Source organism: Mauremys reevesii, linkage group 3 (genome assembly GCF_016161935.1).
Source record: "Mauremys reevesii isolate NIE-2019 linkage group 3, ASM1616193v1, whole genome shotgun sequence".
Lineage (NCBI taxonomy): Eukaryota > Metazoa > Chordata > Testudines > Geoemydidae > Mauremys > Mauremys reevesii.
In genome coordinates this window covers 180,590,554-180,611,108 of record NC_052625.1, presented here as the reverse complement: position 1 = coordinate 180,611,108, position 20,555 = coordinate 180,590,554, and the positions used below count along the sequence as shown (strand labels likewise).

Sequence of the window (20,555 nt, the reverse complement as noted above, 5' to 3'; positions counted from 1 at the left end):
TAGCTGGCCAATGAGAACGAGCCCAAGGCCAGCCCTTCACACACAATTCCCAGCCCAGAAGCCTAAACAATCTCAGCATCTCACATTCTATTCCCACAGTGCCCCTTTTCTACCCAGGCTGGGGAGGGGGACCTCTGCAAAGAGACTCTTGAACTCTGAGGCTGCACTGACCCGGGACAGAGACTTTTGGATTGTGGGACTTTTGGGACTGTGGGTGATTTGGGGGGGGGGGTTTGCTGGACTCAAGAGCCCAGAAAGAAGGACACGGCCCAATTTGCTGGGGTGGGTCTTTGCTCACGGTTTGACCCATGATCTCTAGTTAAGGTATTTTCCAGATTTAATGCTTGTTGTTGTTTATCTTATGTAATTAAACCTTTTCTGCCACACCAAGAGTCTGTGCTTGCGAGAGGGGAAGTATTGCCTCCTTGAGGCGCCCAGGGGTGTGTGTAAGATTTTCCCAGGTCACTGGGTGGGGGCTCGAGCTGGTTTGCATTATGTTGTGGGGAAGGGACCCCTATGTATTGAACCCGGCCCTTGCTGCTATCGTTTCGGCCCGGCAGAAGGGTTACATATATTGACCTGGTGAATTGGCTGGTCCTTTGGGATTGGAAGAACTTTACATATGATTAATCTAGTTTTCAGTAACCTCTCATTATAAAGTCCAGTTGTCTAGGTGGTGAGCCCATGGCTGGAATCCCTAAAGAGACTGCATTTATGTAGTCAGAGGAATGGGATGGAAGAAAGGAGATATGAGAGAGGGGAAATGATTTGAAGCAGGGGCAGGAGCTATTGGGGGGGAGGAGGGGAGCTACAGGGTTTGTTCAGGCAGGCTGCACAAGCTGCTGTTGTTGGAAAGCCTCCCACTCACACCTCAGGACCAGGGGGAGAGATTCTTCAATAATGACAAGTGCAAAGTACTCCACTTTGGAAGGAATACTCAACTGCACAAATACAAAATGGGAAATGACTGCCTAGGAAGGAGTATTGCAGAAAAGGATAGTAGATCACAAACTAAATACAGTCTAACAATGTAACACCTGTTGGGGGAAAAAAAAGGAAATATCATTCTGGGATGTATTAGCATGAATGTTGTAAGCAAGAAGTAACTCTTCCACTCTATTCAGCACTGATAAGGCCTCAACTGGAGTATTCTGTCAAGTTCGGGACACCACACTTCAAGAAAAATGTGGGCAATTGGAGAAAGTCCAGAGGAGAGCAACAACATTACTAAGTTCTAGAAAACATGACCTCAAGGAAAGACTGAAAAAAATGGGTTTGTTTAGTCTGGGGAAGAGAAGACTCGGAGGGACATAATCTTCAAGTGCATAAAAGGTTGTCATAAATAGGATGGTGATCTCCTTATCCACTGAGGACAGGTCAAGAAGTAATGGACTAAATTACAGCAGGGAGATTTGGGGTAGAGATTAGGAAAAACTTCCTAACTGTAAGGGTAGTTAAGCACTGGAAAAAATTACCTGGGGACAGGGGCGGCTCTAGACATTTTGTCGCCCCAAGCATGGAGGGTCCGCTGGTCTCACGGCTTCTTCCGCCGAAGCTGCGGGACCAGCGGACCCTCCGCAGGCATGCTGCCGAAGGCACCCTGCCTGCCACCCTAGCGGCGACCGGCAGAGCACCCCCCATGGCTTGCTGCCCCAAGCACGTGCTTGGCATGCTGGTGCCTGGACCACCCCTGCCTGGGGAGGTTGTGGAATCTCCCTCATTTGAGGTTTTTAAGAACAAGTTAGACAAATACCTGTCAGGGATGGTCTAGATCGGGGTGCCCAACTTACAGCCTGCAAGCCATGAACAGCCAACCAGAGCATTTCCTAAGGCTCCCAGCCTGCTTCTACAAAATATACTAACAGCCGATTCATTAGCATTTTGTCATCACGTTTACATCATTTTAGTTTACACAATTGTGTAAATACCCAATACTGTACATAGAAACAACCTAAATGCATACAAAACAAGCTGAACTTAAAATATAAATCAATACATGTGACTTTAAATCCTATCAAAATATGTAGAATCTGTTTGGCTCACACAAGGTTGTCCTTATGTTTACGTGCCCCTCCTATGTAATAAGGTTGGGCACCAGTGGTCTAGGTAACACTTAGTTCTGCCTCAGTGCAGGGGACCGGACTAGCTGACCTACCGAGATCCCTTCCAGGCCTACGTTCGTACGATTCATGATTCTGAGCACGCTGAGCTCCTGACCACACATACTGGAAACCACCTGCTGACTCCTGACACCAGTCCCTCCACAGATCTCTCTCTCCCCGCTGAGCCATGAGGGGAGGGGAGTGTCTGGGGGAAGGTGACGGTGCCCCCGCAAGAAAGGGCTTTGTTTGGGCTCCCACACAGAGGGGCGATGGCGGCGCCTGGGAAGGGGCTTTCTCCAGGCCTAGAGCCCTGGGGGGACCCAACGGTTTCGTGAGGTGGGAGCAGGTGGGGCACGGCACAACTCCTGGGGCCTCGAGACCCTCTCTCCGGTTTCAGGTGCTTCTACCACGGGTGTCGGGCTGCAGGGCTTGGCCCCGGCGGGATTTGGGTTACGGGTGTTTTCCTCCATTGCCTCCTCTCGCCCTTCCTAAAAGAGAACGGCCCGAGATTCCCTAGGGCGTCGGCCCCACGCAGGGGAAGGGAGAGAGACGGGCAACGGCCCCCCAGCCTGAGGCGAGCGCCTCCACCGCGGGGCGGGCGAGACGGTAGTGACGTCACAAAAAGCTCCCTCTCGGAATTCACCGGCCCGCCACTCACGAGCGCCGCAAGGAAGGGGCGGGGCTTGTGCAGCCTGTGTCTCCCGTTCGCGGAGGCTTGTGGGTAAGGGAGGCAGAATGGGGCCTGTGGCGGGAGGCAGTGACTCGCTGCGCGAGGCGGCCGCGCCATGGACTGAGTGACACGGGGAGCCTCACGCCGCCGCCGGGAGTCGCTTTTCCCGCCCAGAGGCCGCCGGCGTGGGGAGCGGATCGCAACGCAGCCGGGCCCTGCCCGCTCCTCCCAGAGGTGTGACGGGGGGCGGCGCTTGCCCGGACATGGACTCGCCGCCCTAGGTGGGCGGCGGCCTGTAAGCAGCGCCCCGGGCCGCGAGAGGCTTGACGCCGACCGCTGGGCGGGGAGGAGAGGGGCCGAGCTAATATGGCCACCCCCGCCAAGGGGAAGAGTCTGCGGCCGCTGTACCCGGACACGCTGCGGGTGAGTGAGGGCGGGAAGCGGCTGGTGGCTGCGCGGCGCCCCGGCCCAGTCGCTCTCCTGCTCCCCGACCTGCAGAGAGCGCGGGGGACACCTGAGATGGGGGCAGTGTCCGGCTTTCTCCACGCGCCGTAAATGACCCCCCCACACACACCCCCGGGCCCCTGGGAAAGGAAGGATGCGGCGGCGGCTTTAAAAATCAGAGTTGCCCAAAAAGATGCTTTTCTTGGGTGTGCGGCTTAAATGACGTAAAGGGGTAGGGCGGCTGCCCGCTGCTGAGTGCTCTGCGCTCTCCGGGCGCCTTAGCCGCTGCTGCAGATAAACCGCTTCTTTCTCCCCGGGTTTACACTCAGGTTCTGCTGCGCTGGTGATGTAGTGGGTTACCCGGGAGTGTGATTTAAAAAGAAAATCTGTTCATTCGGAAATAAAAAAGCTGTATCTGTTTCAACTGATGTGGAGTTTTTAAAACTTATTTTTATAAATCCTAAAACTTGGGCTAAATTTGACTTGATAGCTTCCTTTTCTGAATTTTTCATGGGTTGGTAGCTGGAAATTTTAGGTGTTTCACTGGGTAAATTTTGATTAACGCTCTTGTTTTGTGGCATTACTTCAAGAGAAGTAGCAGGAAAAAGAGGAAGGCCTTCCAGGATCTCTGTTGCAATGCCATTGCTCAGAAAACATCCAGGGTTAATACAAATTCTGCTACTAGCATAGTCTACCAGCCTATGAGTTGAAGTCAGACTATTTGCATTGTAATTATATTGACTTATATTTTAAATTATATAATCTATGTAATGGGCCATCAAGAAGTGAAGGGAGAGATGATCAAGGCATCCATTAATGCTTTCTATGCAATGACTATGTGAAGAGTGATCCCCTGGCCCAGCTAAGCAGGAACATTCTCTCCCCCACCTGTGTGCCTCATAGCAACTACGTGTGTGGATAACCAGTCCTTTATCACTCCTGATATCTGCAGTTGTGCTAGGAGTTGAGTTTTGTGGGGTGTCTTTACTACCCCTTCCATAAGTCTTTATGTTAATCCTACATGGCTCAAGTGCCTGTGTCTGCTATTGATTGGGAAAGGTTTGAGCCAGAGCACAATGAAAACGAGCCCAGTTATCAGTTTCACCCTACAGAGTTTTCAGTCCCAGGAGTGAAATCTAACCAGAGATTAAATTTTCCCTTGGTTATACTTACGCAAAGCTATGAACAGTAGAAAAAACACTGAGTCTGTCTGAAGACTTAAGACAACTTATTTAATGAAAGCTTCCATTCTGCAGGCGGAAAGCTAACCTTTACTCAGGATAGCTTCCTGTTTGCCATATGTATATTTCATGTCTTGTACTCACCTTTTTTTTTGTTTTGTTTTTGGTTTTTTAGCCACCAAAAATCAACCTTAATATGGAAGATGAGGTACAGTTTGTGACAATGAGAAGTAAGTTCCTGAACTTCAGATTTAGAGATGTGAGATGTTTCTTTTTCTCAAGGTATATGCGGTTAGAGGAGGAGTTTGAATAAACTGCTGCTCTCTTCACAAACTTACTTCATGTATTTACCCAAAGAATGCCAGGCACTGTATACATACTTGCCTCCTTTTTTGTTTATAATCTGTATAAAACAGAGGGAGGGATGGCATGGAGCAAAATCAGGCAGTTGATCAAGCAGTAATAATCAGCCCATCACTGACCGTTTTGTTTTTCACTTTCCATCTCCTTATAGTGATGGGGTATAAGTAGGGCCCAACCAAATTCCTGGTCCATTTTGGTCAATTTCACAGTCATAGGACTTTTAGAATTGTAAATTTCATGATTTTAGCTATTTAAATCTGAAATGTCATGGTGGTGTAATTGTAGGGGTCCTGACCCAAAAAGGAGTTGTGGCGGGGATCACAAGGTTATTGTGGGGGGAGTTGCAGTACTGCTACCCTTACATCTGCGCAGCTGCTGGTGGTGGCACTGCCTTCAGAGCTGGGCAGCTGGAGAGTGGTGGCTGCTGGCCGGGAGCCCAGCTCTGAAGTGGGAGGCGCCACCAGCAGCAGTGCAGAAGTAAAGATGGCATGGTATGATATTGCCACCTTTACTGCTGGACCCTCTGTCAGCAGCCGCCACTCTTCGGCTGTCGAGCTCTGAAGGCAGTAGCACATAAGTAAGGGTGGCATGGCATGGTATGATATTGCCAGCCGCATTACTTCTGTGCTGCTGCTGGCAGGGCGCTACCTTCACAGCTGGGTGCCTGGCCAACAGCCACCATTCTCCAGTTACCCAGCTCTGAAGGCAGTGCAGAAATAAGGGTGGCAATACTGTGACACCCCTCCCCCCCAAAAAATAACCTTGGGAACCCCCCCCCCTCCCAGCTCTCTCCTTGCAACTCCCTTTTGGGTCAGGACTCCCAATTTGAGAAACGCTGGTTTCCCCCATGAAATCTGTATAGCATAGGGTAAAAGCATACAAAAGACCAGATCAGATTTCGTCGTCCATGATGCGTTTTTCATGGCCATGAGTTTGGTAGGGCCATAGGTATAGAAATGGTTAATTGGCCTTACAGAAGACATGCTGGAATGGAGCAGGGAAATGGGGCTACAGGCATATAAGGCCTGATAGAAAGGGATGACCAAATATGATCTGCAGTAGAACCCCGTTTATCCAGTCTAATTGGGATCAAACTGCCCTATCATATAATCAAAATTCCAGATAAACCAAAGAATGGGAAAATGCGATGCTGCAGCGCCATCTAGCCAGCCATAGTAGCGTTCGCCTGTTTCTGGCCCTGGAGTTCTGGTTCAGTAAATGGGGAGAGCTAGTTAAAGGAGGGTGGGATAAACGGGTTCTGTGTAGTTACGATATGAAACTGTGTAGTTAGGATATGAAACTATGATGAATGCTTTATTTTGAAAACTTTGTTACATGCACTGCTTACTCTTTGTAGCAGATATCCCATTAATGTATACATGGCTTTAAGTCTTGCATGTTTCAAAACAGTATTCCGAATTTCTCCAGATAAACATAAGATTGAGTGAACTTTGAGCCTGTTTAGAGGCAGTTTTCACTAGTTATTAATATGAAATGATGCAAACTCCCAATTAATAAATCATCTAGCCGATTTAAGAACATAAAGAATGGCCATGCTGGGTCAGACCAATGGTCCACCTAGCCTAGTATCCTGACAGTGGCAAATGCCAAGTGCTTCAAAGGGAATGAACAGAATAGGCAAGCTTGGAGTGACCCAACCCCTGCCATCCACTCCCCGCCTTTGGCAGTGAGAGGCTAGGGACACCCACAACTAATAGAAGGGTGGGGCAAACTATGGCCCAGGGTCCGCATCCAGCCCTTCAGGCGTTTTAATCCATCTCTCAAGCTCCTGCCGGGGAGCAGGGTCTGGGGCTTTCCCTGCTCCGCGTGTGCCGTGACTCCCAAAAGCAGCGGCATGTCCCCTCTCTGGCTCCTACGCATGGGGCAGATGGGGCTCCACATACTGCCCACAAAGCGCTGCCCTCACAGCTCCCATTGGCCGGGAACTATGGCCAGTGGGAGTTGCAGGAGTGGCGCTCGCAGACGGGGCAGTGCACAGAGCCACCTGGCCATACCTCTGCGTAGGAGCCGGAGTAGGGACATGCCGCTGCTTCCAGGAGCTGCTTTTGAGGTAAATGCCACCTAGATCCACCTCCCACCCTCCAAACCCCTCGGTCCCAGCCCGGCGCACTCTCCTGCACCCCCAACCCCTCACCCCCAGCCCCACCCAAGAGCCCACATCCCCAGCGGGAGCCCTCACCCCATCCCCAATTTCATGAGTATTCATGGCCCACCATACAATTTCCATACCCAGAATTTGGTCCTCGGGCCAAAAAGTTTGCCCACTCCTCACTAATAGCCCTTGATGGATCTGTCCTCTATGAATGTATCTAATTCTTTTTTTAACCCTATTATAGTTTTGGCCTTCACATCATCCCCTGGCAATGAGTTCCACAGGTTGGCTGTATTGTGTAATGTAATATTTCCTTTTGTTTGTTTTAAATGTTGTTACCAGATTTGCCCTTTACTTTGACGTATGCTCATTTATTAGGGTTACTCTTCTGGGGAGGGGGTTTCTGTAATTCTATAAATGTACTGCTTGTGTCACGTGTGTTTTCGTATGGAGCAAGTCTGAGCAGACCAGGTCAGTCAGCACTTTCAAGCTGACCCCTTGTATGTCCCTGGACTGGGTCAAGCAGCAGTTTCAAGAGCCGTCCCCGCATATGCTTCTGGGCTCAATAGGCTGGGCCGAGCAGCACTTTCAAGCTGTCACTCTTATATTCCACAAGTATCGCACTGGAGTAGAGAAAGCCTTAGCAGGCTGGATCAAACAGCACTTCCTGTTACTTATATGCCCCTGTACTCAGCGGACTGGGTCAAGCAGCACTTCCAAGCTGCCACCCTCGTATGTCACAGGTTCAGCACGTCCCTATCCCCACTTTCACATCACAATTGTACTGGTAGTAATCCACTTGATGAGCAAACCCCACAGTATTTTTGGGTGCTGCATGGATCTTTGGCGTTGCTGAAGAGTAAATGGGGAAGCTAGAAACACAAAACGGAAAAGTTCAGAGAGAAAGAGAGAAGCAACCAGCTTAACCATAAAAATTATTTATTGAATAATAATAACTACACAATGAGAGCCTAAACCAATATAACAGTTACATTATTAAAGGTTAATACCTGAGGTAGAAAAAAAAACAGAGAGAGATCTCACCGCTTCGTGAAGCTTGAACTGCTCAGGGTTCTCAGGTGATGTTGGTAGCTCAGAGTCCTGAGTGCTGGAGACTGGCACAGCCCCCAGCACGATCAGTCAGGAGATGAAATCCCAGTGGAACTGATGCAGAGTTGATTCATGCATCAGAACACTTAAATATAGGTAGAGAAACAACAATGGTTCAAGGGAGAACACTAGATTTGTTAATGGGTAAACTGCTGACTCAGGGGTTTTCTTTAGGCTAGACAATAGGAGCTGATCATTCTTGGCTATGGATGGGGTTTTCTTCCAGGGAGCTCACAGTGCAATTAGGCAGCATCAGTATTTTGGATATCAATCAAGGATTCATTACTAGAATTGGTCTGATAACTGCTGAGCTGGGTGTGTGCAGGCGTAGGTTCATTAACATCTGGAGCAGAGATCCGCCATGATGCAATGCTTCCCTGTTTTTTTCTGGTCCCAGAGTTCAGTATGGTTCTCTGTTCTCCATTCTGTATGCTAATGGAGATACCTCTCCCATCTTTCATGCAGATGAGTCATGGGGAGTTGCCTTTGTTCTTGTCACCCTGGTCAGGAGGGGTCTAGGTGTGTCTCCCAACACCCTTTACTGCTCTCTGCAAGTCTTTTCTCCGATCAGTTTTGGTTCAAGCAGAGGCTGGTGGGAGAAGGGGGGTGTCTTTCATGAGTCAAACAGGCTGGATACTGCGCCCTGGTTCCCCAAGAACACAGAGCTGACTGGTATCAATCTGTTCCCTATTAATTTCATTGGACGACCCCTGGTTCTTGTGTTATGTGAAGGAATAAATAACACTTCCTTATTCACCTTCTCCACACTATTCATGATTTTATAGATTTCCATCATGTCCCCCTAAGTCATTTCTTTTCCAGGCTGAAAAGTCTGTCTTATTAATATCTCCTTGTATGGAAGCTGTTCCATATCCCTAATAATTTTTGTTGCTTTTCTCTGTACCTTTTCCAGCTCTAATATCTTTTTGAAATGGGGCAACCAGAACTGCATGAAGTATTCCAGGTGTAGGCATACCACGGTTTTATATAGTGACATTATGATATTTTCTGTCTTACTATCTAACCCTTTCCTGGTGGTTCCTAACATTCTGTAATTTTTTTGACTGCTGCTGCACATTGAGTGGATGTTTTCAGAGAACTATCCACAATGACTCCAAGATCTTTCCTGAATGGTAATAGCTAATTTAGACCCCATCATTTTATATGTATATTTGAGATTGTTTTCCAATGTGCATTACTTTGAAATTCAGTGTTGATAAATGCATCTTGTTGCCCAGTCACCCAGTTTTGTGAGATCTCTTTGTCACTCTTTGCAGTCTGCTTTGGACTTAACTATCTTAAGTAATTTTGTATCATCTGTCAAATTTGCCACCTCACTGTTTACTCCTTTTTCCAGATCATTTATGAATATGTTGAACAGCACTAGTTCCAGTACAGATCCCTGGTGCACCCCACTACCTGTCTTCATTGTGAAAACTGGCCATTTATTCCTACACTTTGTTTCCTATCTTTTAACCAGTTACTGATCCATGAGAGGGCCTTCGACTGCTTAATTTCTTTAAGAACCTTTAGTGGTGGACTTTATCAAAGGCTTTGTGAAAGTTCAAGTACACTATAGCCACTGGATCACCCTTGTCCATGTGTTTGTTGACCTCCCCTCAAAGAATTCTAATAGATGGGTGAGACGTGATTTCCCTTTACAAAAGCCATGTTGACTCTTCCCCCAACAAATCATGTTCATCCATGTGCCTCACAATTCTGTTCCTTACTGTTGTTTCAACCAATTTGCCTGGTACCGAAGTTGCCTATAATTATAAGGATTGACTCTGGAGCCTTTTCTAAAAATTGGTGTCACATTCACTATCCTCCAGTCATCTGGTGCAGAAGCTGATTTAAGTGATAGGTTACATACCTCAGTTAGTAGTTCTGCAGTTTCAAATTTGAGTTCCTTCAAAACTCTTGTGTGAATACCATCTGGCCCTGGGGGCTTATTACCATTTAAATTATCAATTTGTTCCAGAACCTCCTCTGTTGACACATCAGCCTGGGACAGTTCCTCAGATTTGTCACCTAAAAAGAAGGTGTGGGAATCTCTGTCACATCCTCTGCAGTAAAGACTGATGCAAATAATTCATTTAGTTTCTCCACAATGGCCTTATCTTCCTTGAGTGCTCCCTTAGCACCTTGATTGTCCGGTGACCCCACTGATTGTTTGGCAGGCTTCCTGCTTCTGCTGTACTTAAAAAATTTTTGTCTGTTTAGTTTGATTTGCTGTGGTGATTGGATCTCTGCCATTCTGATATATAAGGTACACAACCTTACAGGAATGGAATAAATAACATACTATGAAGATGTCATGCAAACTAAGGACAGATGTGTCTCATTAATGCTGGAAATTTTCAATTAAAAAATCTTAAGATTTATTAAGTCAGACCTGCAGCAGGCATAGTCTTAAACTACCAATTTCTGTCCCTGATTCTGTTAATAGTGCAAATTAAGGAATATATGGGACAAATTCTGCTATGACTTTCATGCCATGCAACTCAATTGAAGTTAGTGAACTGTGGAGAATTTGGCCCATAGGTTTTAGTGTTTTGTTTGTTTTATCAAATTTCAGGTGCTCTTGGGCTGTAAAACCTGGACTGGAGTACACCCTGTAGTGGTACAATATTTGAAACTTCTGAACTATAGAGAGAACCAGTAAGAGAGCTTCTTAGGCCTGTGGAGCACCTTTAGTGTTTTACAGATAGACTGAGGTAGGTCTTGATTCCATATACTCTCAAAGGACTCTTGGACCCATAGAGTCTCCTGTTGAACTCAGTGAGAGTCTTCCTGCATGGATCCAATTACAGGATTGGGGATTTAGTTTATTAGAATGGTTCTGATGAGCCTAGCAAGCTTTCTGCTGGGACTCCTCAGTTGTCTGGTTCTCAGTCTTGTAAGGTGTTATGCATCCTGGGGTTCAAAACATGCAGTATTTGAATGGAATATGTACTCTAATATTTCACATTCGAATAAAACATTTCCGGTTAAATTGCAGGAATTAAAGGCAGAGAAATGGCCAAAGTATAAGGGTACCGAGCAGTTTCTCTGTGTAAGTCTTCAGAACTTTTGATAGCTGCATGTGCAATATCCTCGAGCTCTGCACCTTTGATGTCTAAACAAAACTTTAAGGGTAAAAACAAGTTCTGCTTGGAAACATTTATGTGATTAATAACTGAATTGTTTTTAAACCATATTTCTATAAACTTTATCCAAGGATCAGAAATCATCTTAATAGTTTGCGTATGCTGAGTGTACACTAGGAGTGGTTCACTGGTATAGAAGTACTAGTATACTATGCCAGCAAAGCACTCCTATTGTGGACACAGCTATACAAGCAAAGCTGTGCTACATATTGGTTAAGTGCAATTTTGCTGGTATGGCTGCATCTACACTACAGACTTCTGGCATAAGTGTGACCCCTGACCAGTATAGCTGTGCTGACGGTCATCTGCAGTGTAGACATAACCTTAGTTTAAACAACCTTTCTCTCAGTCAGAAGCCAAACATTTCCAAATTAATTCCACTTCCCCTAGAAAAAAAAATCACCTGGAAGAGACAGCTTTTTTTTTTTTAATGCTTTCTCCCAAAGGGGTAACTTTCCCCTACAAGTTATTAGCACCTTTTCTTAATTGTCATGAAAGGGAGAAAAAAAGAAAACTTTCTGTTGATTAAATAGTTTTCTGTGGTCAATGTCTGAATTAATCTTTCTTAAAGATCAAAAGGCAGATGGAGTTCTTAAAAAAGGTTTTGTTCCTGATGTTTTGATTAAATGAAATGGAGGAGCAAATTAGCCAGTAATTGAATTTAAGTAAATTGTGGTAATTGATATTCATATAATTACAGCTGTTTGAAAACTGGGTGGTCTAGTTTACATTTTCCTTTGTGAACTTGTTAAATGGCTCCTATATGCAGACATAATAAGTAACTTTTAATTTTGTTATATTTAAGTGAGGGACCAGATGGCATAGGTAGGTGCCATTCAGACAGTCTTTTTATCTCTTGATTACAGGCTCGTAATTGGCAACAGGGCTATTTTAAACAAAAGCTATCATGGCTGTTTAGTAACCCACCAGTTTGTAAAATTACTTATACATATGTTCATATCACAGTTGATATCCTTGTTGGAAGTCTAATGTCAAGAATTTAAAAGGCGTGGAGATACCTTTTAGCTTTCTAGATAAAACTTCTGCAAATTAATTAAGGCATATTAGATGGACAGCTTTCTTTACGTCTTGTACTGATATAGAACAAAACTTCAACCTCCTGTGCTAATGTAACACTTTTTATAAGCATTGTATATTGGAAAATTATGACAATGCTTTGAACAGATCTGCAAGGGTTAATACTAAATGAGATGATGTCAAACCTTTACAGAAACCCTGAAAGTCACAAAGCCTCGTTTTGATGCATCCCTGGTTTACCTGACCCGAAAATTCATGGATCTTGTCAAAACTGCTCCAGATGGTGTTCTTGATTTGAATGAAGTAGCAACAACTCTGGGGGTACGAAAACGAAGAGTATATGACATCACCAATGTGTTGGATGGAATCCACCTAATTCAGAAAAGATCTAAGAACCTTATCCAGTGGGTGTGAGTTGGCTTTGAAATTTCTAACCTACGTTTGCAAAAATAATACGGATGCTTTGTGTGATGTAGTTTGATCTAACTTTGACCTAATTGTGAACATGTGTTTTAGCTTCATTAGTGTTTCGCAGTAACTTTCATAAATGAGATGGTATGGCCATCTTAAATTGCACTGTATAATTAGTACAGTCTGTAATTATAGTATGCTTTTAACTTTCTAATATCAGGAAATGAAGCAATTGTGAAGATTTTTTTTAACTGACTACAAGAAACTAAAAATAATAGTTTGACCAAAAAGCTTTCAACATTTTAGCTATGCTCTTTTTTAAAAATTAGAAAATGTTTAAGTATTTTGTATTACACTATAGACTTTATTTATAAATATAAGCTTTAAATAATGTTCTTCATAACTTTCATATTCTTTTAGAGGATCTGATCTCGATCAGATTGCTGGAAAGGCATCAGAGCAACAAAAGCTTAGAGATGAACTTTCTGATTTATCAGCAATGGAAGAAGCTCTGGATGAATTAATTAAAGACTGTGCTCACCAGTTGTTTGAATTAACGGATGACACAGAAAATACAAAATATCCTTTTAACTGCTGCACCAGTTACTTAGGCTATTGGCACCAAGCAGTTAGTGATGGAAATTTAGAATGGTAAGTAAGAGGTGGGAGGGATAGCTCAGGACCAATTTTAACACAGGCTTGTGAGTTCAGTCCCTGAGGGGGCTATTTAGGGATCTGGGGAAAAAATCTGTCTGAGGATTGGTCCTGCTTTGAGCAGGGGGTTGGACTAGATGAGGTCCTGAGGTCCCTTCCAACCCTGATATTCTATGATTCATTGCCTTTTTCCTCATGCTTTAGTATGGGGCAAGTAATACTTGGAATTACTGGTCCCAAAGAAACTTACATTTGCAGATATATGTCTATATAGAATAAACTGCAGAGGGTAAAAGTTGGAGCAGTCTTGAACACTGTCACTGTAGTAATTATGAATATTTACATTTAGTAGTCCTATCTCATAGGCAAGCTTTGACAAATGAAAAGTAGTTTTGTAATTGAGACATGAGTTATTCCCAATTTTCACATTTGGTGTTTATCACCTAAGATTCTCATTCTATGCTTGCCTCTAGGCAGAAGGCTAACTAGAAAAAAATCTGGTGCTTAAATAAATTCATTTTCAGACAATAATCAGTGAAACTTGTCCATTCCTTGAAAGAGATCAGAAAGTAATTATATCACATGTTAACAGCCATACTTTCTTCTTTAAACAGTTAACAGATTTCCTTATAGAATCCTTGACTTATGTGTACACTAGCTTATGTGACGTATCAAGATATTCATAGCATTAAGGCCTTTCAAGAACAGATTGTTATGGCAATCAAAGCTCCAGAAGAAACAAAACTAGAAATACCAGCTCCTAAAGAAGTAAGTATTGCTTTTCATCACTCTAAGGCAATTGCATTTTTAGAATTAGAGTTTGCAAGAAGAGCAGTTGATTTTTCACTTACAGAAATTAATATTGGTATTATATAATACTGGCATTCTTCTCTGATACGTTTCATGAAACAAAGCTACTTGCTATAATGTTTGGTGTAAAAATGTGTGGGGACAGTGTTTTCGCTTTTAAGATGGTGACTCTTATTGCCTAGACTAGGAAAATACTATATCATAGATTACCACTTCACTTTTGCTGGGGATGGAGGAGCATCTGTAACTGATGCCCAAGCTACCTCATTCGGTACTTGAGTTTGAGGGGGAATTGAATAAATAAGCTTATACAGTACTTTACAGGGTTTAGTACAAACTCCTACGTATAAATAGATTGTAAAATCTAGGCAAGTGAGATCATTCTAGAATTTTGTCAGGAGAGGATTATTATATTTGCTAGTGAGACGTGCCTGGCATCTCACTCTGGTCATTTACTGTCCTGTTATATAGGAAGTCAGACTAGATGATCATAATGGTTCCTTCTGGCCTAAAAAAAAGACTTGGTTTATTTTTGTTACAAACTGCAAAAATATTGTGACTTTGGGCATGTGTGTGTTTGCTGATTTCATCTGAAAATTCTTTATTCCAAGTTCTGAATAGAATAGACTATATGAAAGATGCATCTGTTTTTAACAGTGAAAAGGGGTAAGAAAGGAGCATTTGAAGCCAGAGTAGGAGAAATACTCTACTTCTTTAATTTTCTAACTTGTACACAAAACTATGTTTAAAAAAAGATTAAGATGGCAAAATCAAGCATTGTTAAGAAATGTCACCTTTATGGTTCCTTGAATTTGGTCCCCTTGTGCATAAGCATTATGATCTTTAATTGTATGATCACATACTATTTTTGTCCACAGTGTATCTACCTCAGTCAGTGCAAAGGATAGATGGTATTCACTTAAACCTTGCTCTGGAAACAGAATTATTAATTTTTCTGGGCTTTTCTAAGATGCTCATTGCTAAATTGCCTGAACGCTTCACAAATTAATTTATTTTAACACATCTTGAGATGAGGAGTCATGATTAACACCCCCCATTTTACAGATGGAGAACTGAGGCACAGAGATCAAGTTTACAAGCATACATTACTACCCAATTTGAGATTCCTAGACCTGATTTAACTTAACACTATATAGATCTTTATGTTCAAAGCACAGCTCCTGTTGACTTCGGTTGCAGCTGTGAGTGTGCAGCACTTAAGAAAATCAGATCCCAGGGTGTCAAGTCAGGCAATCAAAAAAGAGGAACACAGTTAGTGATGATCTCTGACAAGCTTGGTCTCACTAACTTGCTTAGCATCGGGGAGCTACAGCTTTCCAAAGAACATATTGCTTTGGTTATATTAAAAATTTCTGGCAGTGTGTTTTTTCCCTACTTTCATTCTTGGAAACAGCTGTAAACTGCTTTGGCTGAAATTTTCCAAAATGATTCCTCCCAAGGTAGATGCCTAACATGGAAATTTTCAGCCTAAATGGTTGGTTAGGCACAGGTTTATAAGCAACTGAAAACGGGCTAATAATGGAAAGTTTCAGGCAACCTTACTAAGAGGTGCTAACAGCCCTGACTGTAATTGTTTAGAAAGCTAGAACAACATACTGTAAAATTTTCATGCATATTTGATTTTTTTCTATTACAATGCACTTGTCTCTTTGGAGAAAAAATAGTTCTGGAACTTGTTTCCCTATAATGTTTACACCTAATTCTTTTTTTTGATTAATGTCTTGGGGTGATTTGGTGTCCTCTGCCTTTTGGTTCTTGAAAGCCCATTGCATTGCTGATATTATCTACTGGGGGGGTTGATATAGCAATTTATGAAATTTGTTCTGCCTTACTGATTGTGCTAGCAGTAAAATTTGTGCCAACACTGATTGTTTAGAGCTATTCAATTGTCACATTGACCCTAAACTCATCACTTTTGCTACCTTGGTTTTTAACAGTGTAATAAAATCCAGTCATTTTGTCAACATGGCCTGTTGAACACGACCAACTAAAAAAGTAGTTCTTCACATTGGATAGACCCTTATCAAAACAAAACTATTCTAATGCACAGAAATGTTCAGTTGCTTAATTACATTATTTAATCAATGTCATTCAATATGGCAGCTTCATAGGTAAACCTATTGATTTACCAAGAACTAAGGAACCTTTAAATTGGCTTAATTAAAGTCTGTTAAAGTTAAAATGTCCCTCCTATATCTGGGCTTGTTCTTGTATGTTAATTTGTGTTAAAATACATGCAAAATACTTGAAGTAAAAATTAGTTTGGCTTAATCTATAAATTTCTTCTGATTTTGACTATATTAAATCTGTTTTACAGGATTGTATAGAAGTACGTATAAAGAGCACAAAGGGACCCATTGATGTATATTTATGTGAAGTGGAGCAAGATAACCCGGGTGCCAAAACTTTTGAAGATATGGATACTCCGACATCAGAAACTAAATCATCAGTACCTCTTGATGAAGGTATGTGAGAAATTTAAATGGAAGAAAGGCATTTATCAACATAAGACAAACAACTGTGAAATATGTATTGTATCATTCTGACAAATTGAGCAGGATAAACACTTCTAATCCCCCTGAAACTTGTGTAATTTTTAAAGTGGGCTAAATTCTCAGCATACAAAAAATATTTCAGAACCAACTTTAACCCTTGTTACTAGAGCTGGGCAAAATCTTTTGGATGAATAGTTTTTTGTTGAAAAATATGTTTTTTGTTGACCTGAAACTGTTTTCAAATTTGACACACATTAATTGAATAGTTTAGTCCAAAAAAGTTTTGGGATAGCTTCACAAGGGGGAAGGTAGGTCCCATTCAGAAAACTGCTGACAGTGGGTTCCTCCTTATAACTTTTAGCCCAATGCTTAGGGCACTCACCAGGGATGTGGAAGGCCTGGGTTCAGTATCTCCATTGTTTGATATGAGGCAAGATTTGGATTGGGTCTTCTGCCTCGCAGGATCATGTCCTAACCACCAAGCTATGTTGTGTTCTGGGGCAAGTCTCTCTTCTCCTGTTGAAGCTGCTCCACTTTGTATAAAATACTTGAGTCGGAGAGAGAGAGAGAGAGACAGTGAACATAGCCTGGTGGTGTGAGTCCCCTAACTACCGGGCAAAAGTTATAAGGAAGGCTCCTCCTCTTCGTGATGTTTAGTGAATCTAGCCCTCTTTGTTTCCAGCAATATTAGCATTTCGGGTCAAACATGTTTTGTTCATCCCAGAATGGACTTCTTGATTCGCTGAAACTTTTTAGAATCTTTGGATTCATTTTGACTCAAACTAATGTGTTTAATTTAATTTTATTTATTTATTTATTTATGGAACTCTGGGTGAACTGAAAAAAATCAATTATTTGCTCTGCTCTATTTGTTACATTTACATATTTTTGATTTGTGTAACACTACTGTATAATATAATCTGGTGCCCTGTTGTTCTGTGATTAGATGTAAAATGCCCTGCTACAGAATCTTACACAGTTGGCAAAACAGTAAAACTTGACAACTAACTCAATAGTTCACTTCAAGTGAGAGCATATATGTCTGTCTTCATCAGTAGAGATGCAAGATAACCAGTCATATATGCAGGTTACTGCTGTCTGGAAGGAAACAAAACAGGATATGTAGTTTGATGGTCTGGGGAGTAGTTAAGGTGACTTATTTTCGGCAATGCTACTTGAAAAGTAGTAGTTGCCCTTCCCCGGTGTACACTTAGATTTTTGTTTTTGTGCCGCTTGTGGAATAGCAACATGGTGATGTGAGTGATTAGTCCATTTCTGACAGTCTGTGTGTTGACATAATCCTAATGCAATAGTTTTTCCTTATAAAGTACCTCCTGTGTTTAGTGGAGCTAATACTAGAGGGATGAGTTAACCCTTTCCAAAAGTCATTGTAAAGAGGACATAGATTTGTAACTTACAGTATGTAGTTATAGAAAGTTAATTGTCTTCCACAGGGAGTGAAAATATTTTTAAAAATAAAGGAGCCCAGGATTTCTGTGACTAGTGTGGGTATAAAACTGTGGATGACCTGTTCCTGTTTACTTGCCACAGCAATGCTCAATACAATCACTAACTTCCCTCAAAATTCTCATGTCTTGTACCTTTCTACATACATTAGTCTCGGATTTCTTCTTAGAGTGCCAAGGAAAAGAGGAATTGTGGAGTATTTCTATTACAAGATAACTTAAATTATTAATCAGGCATTCAAATTTTTTTAAATGTGAGAGAGGATTCTAAAGTACACTTCTGATTTCAACCATGGCAATACTTAGCAATGCGTCCTATTAGAACAAAAGGACTAGCAGTAAGGATTTCTGGGTTTAATTCCCTCCTCTGCTGCTCATTCAGTGTGGTGTTGGGCAAATCATGTAATCTCTACCTCCATTTATCTATCTTGCAAAATGATCTAATAACTGGTGTGATGAGACTAAATATTTTGAAAGCTTTGAATATGACATATTTTTTTTCTGCATCAAGCATTTCTCAGTAAAGTTTGGGAAATCTCTATTAGCAGTTTAAGTGTAAAGCACAGCATGAATTAGTTCATTATTTTACTTACATAAGCAGACATGCATTCTTCATGTTAGCAATTCTTGTGTAACTACTGCTCGTCTCTATAAACTGTTCAAATGTAGGATCAGCTTTAAAGAATAACACTTCTTGTATCTGCCTAGTTTGTTTTTTTTTTCCCCCCACTTCCTTGTTTTTGTGCCTATCAAGATTTACATGCTCTTTCATGTCACTTGATCACATCTTTTTTTTTATTTCACTGGTTCAAGTACCACTGTCCTAGCGCTTCCCCACCCTTTGTTTTTCAGTATCAAAGGAGTGATCTTAATGGTATGGGGCAGTAGAACCATTTTATAGTGTCATTTGGTAACCTGGAAGTCTTACACCTGAATTTTTAAAGGGCATATGTGTAAAATTTCTAGATCAGTGTATAGCACAATAAGATCATGTGTAGATGCAGTACTTTTTTTTAATTCTACCATACCTTGGCTTTCATAAATATGAATGTTCCCTGAAAGAGAATAAATGTTTGGTTATCTTTTTTTCACTTCCCTTCTAGAGTGAGATCTTCTAAGAAGAACCATTAGAACGCCAAGTCCTGAGCAGATTATCGTGAATATCTGGGCTGCAGAATTCCCTAAGAGAGCCACTTGGAACTATGACTATGCTAAACTTGTAATACTCTCAAATGTTTTTCAGACTTAAAATGGGAATAATTCAGTTGTTGAGTGCTTTCACACAATTATCTTCAATTGCTTCAGTCTAAAAGAAGGCAAATCAAGGAGCCATTTTTAGGAGCTTTGTTTCTACACTTGTGCATAATCTGCAGTGTTTGGGGAAAATGGCCTTGTTTTTACTGTTTTTATTAAATAATTTGAATGATAGTAAATATGGACAAGAAATTACTTCAAAAAATGAAGATTCTTTAAAGCTGCATCTGGAACAAAACACCAAAACATGGTCCTGCAAGAATATAGATAATAAAGAAATGCACTTTCAATTCTGAAGCTGCACTGTCACTAAACAGAATTGTTAAATATAATATTAGAATCAAGAACTGGAGTATTGGAAGGCTTTTCTTACCCATAAGGAGTATAAGACAAGTAAACATGAAAAACTGAAGCTATGCCTTGCACTGTGTGGATGCTGTTTGCCTCCAACTCAGCATGTAACTCTAGTGTGAACGATGAAGTTAAAGGCATGGCGTTTGTGTATATATCTGTATGCTGTTTAGATAGTCACTGATGGAGATTGACAAAACGAATTGCACTTCTGCCTTTGTACAGCAAAAACTGAAATAAACTTGTAAATATAAAAAGTGGTCAGTCTAACAGTGTTAGTTGAACTTCATCTTGGCTTTCTCTTTAAACAGTAGAAATTCATTAGGTGACATTTATGAACAGTATGAAACTGTTGTGTAAAAACAACTTGTAAATTGACAAGCATAATATATTGAAACTGGATCTGTTGATTAATCGCAATTAACTTACGTGATTAACTCTCAAATTAGTCATGATTTAAAAAATTACTATTAATCATTTTAATCGCACTGTTAAACAATAGAATACCAGTTGAAATTTATTAAATATTTTGGATGTTTTTCTACATTTTTATATATATTGTATTCTGTGTTGTAATTGAGATCGAAGTATATTATTTTTATTACAAATATTTGCACTGTAAAAATGATGAAAGAAATATTATTTTTCAGTTCACCTCATACAAGTACTGTAGTGCAATCTCTTTATTGTGAAAGTGCAACTTACAAATGTAGATTTTTTTTTTGTTCATAACTGCACTCAAAAACAAAACAATGTAAAACTTAAGAGGCTACAAGTCCACTCTGTCCTACTTGTTCAGCCAATCACTAAGACAAACAAGTTTGTTTACATTTACAGGAGATAATACTGTCCGCTTCTTATTTACAATGTCATCAGAAAGTGAGAACCAGTTTTCTCGTGGCACTTCTGTAGCCGGCATTGCA

General features: G+C 41.6%; 2 protein-coding genes across 16 annotated transcripts in view; one reads left to right on the top strand and one right to left on the bottom strand.

Moving 5' to 3' along the window:
- The window catches only part of GREB1 (growth regulating estrogen receptor binding 1), a 191,611-nt gene extending 189,282 nt beyond the window's left edge, over window positions 1-2,329 (bottom strand). For all 8 annotated transcript variants that reach the window (XR_005596082.1, XR_005596083.1, XM_039529835.1 and 5 more), the window contains exon 1: window positions 2,156-2,329. The gene's annotated coding sequence lies outside the window, so the exon portion shown is untranslated. The remainder of the gene's footprint in view (window positions 1-2,155) is intronic.
- Window positions 2,330-2,371: 42 nt separating this feature from the next.
- On the top strand, window positions 2,372-19,892 carry E2F6 (E2F transcription factor 6). 8 transcript variants are annotated; one of them, XM_039529845.1, is made up of 9 exons: window positions 2,445-2,499; window positions 4,573-4,627; window positions 10,562-10,700; window positions 10,985-11,119; window positions 12,364-12,580; window positions 13,002-13,160; window positions 13,889-14,003; window positions 16,384-16,531; window positions 19,131-19,892. In XM_039529845.1, exons 4-9 carry the CDS (start codon window positions 11,098-11,100, stop codon window positions 19,133-19,135), a joined length of 666 nt encoding a protein of 221 aa, XP_039385779.1. In that variant the 5' UTR covers window positions 2,445-2,499; window positions 4,573-4,627; window positions 10,562-10,700; window positions 10,985-11,097; the 3' UTR covers window positions 19,136-19,892. The 8 variants fall into 8 exon arrangements, with proteins under 8 accessions (XP_039385776.1, XP_039385775.1, XP_039385779.1 ...); XM_039529847.1 differs by lacking the exon at window positions 2,445-2,499 and adding an exon at window positions 2,776-2,823; XM_039529846.1 differs by lacking the exon at window positions 2,445-2,499 and adding an exon at window positions 2,955-3,006.
- The last annotated feature ends 663 nt before the right edge of the window (window positions 19,893-20,555 follow it).

Bases quoted from the DNA above. Each gene is read 5' to 3' on its own strand.
- E2F6 (XM_039529843.1), top strand. From the start codon at position 3,139: ATGGCCACCCCCGCCAAGGGGAAGAGTCTGCGGCCGCTGTACCCGGAC. The intron at 4,628-12,363 runs GTAAGTTCCTGA...AAACCTTTACAG, and splicing joins ACAGTTTGTGACAATGAGAA to AAACCCTGAAAGTCACAAAG. The intron at 14,004-16,383 runs GTAAGTATTGCT...TCTGTTTTACAG, and splicing joins AAATACCAGCTCCTAAAGAA to GATTGTATAGAAGTACGTAT.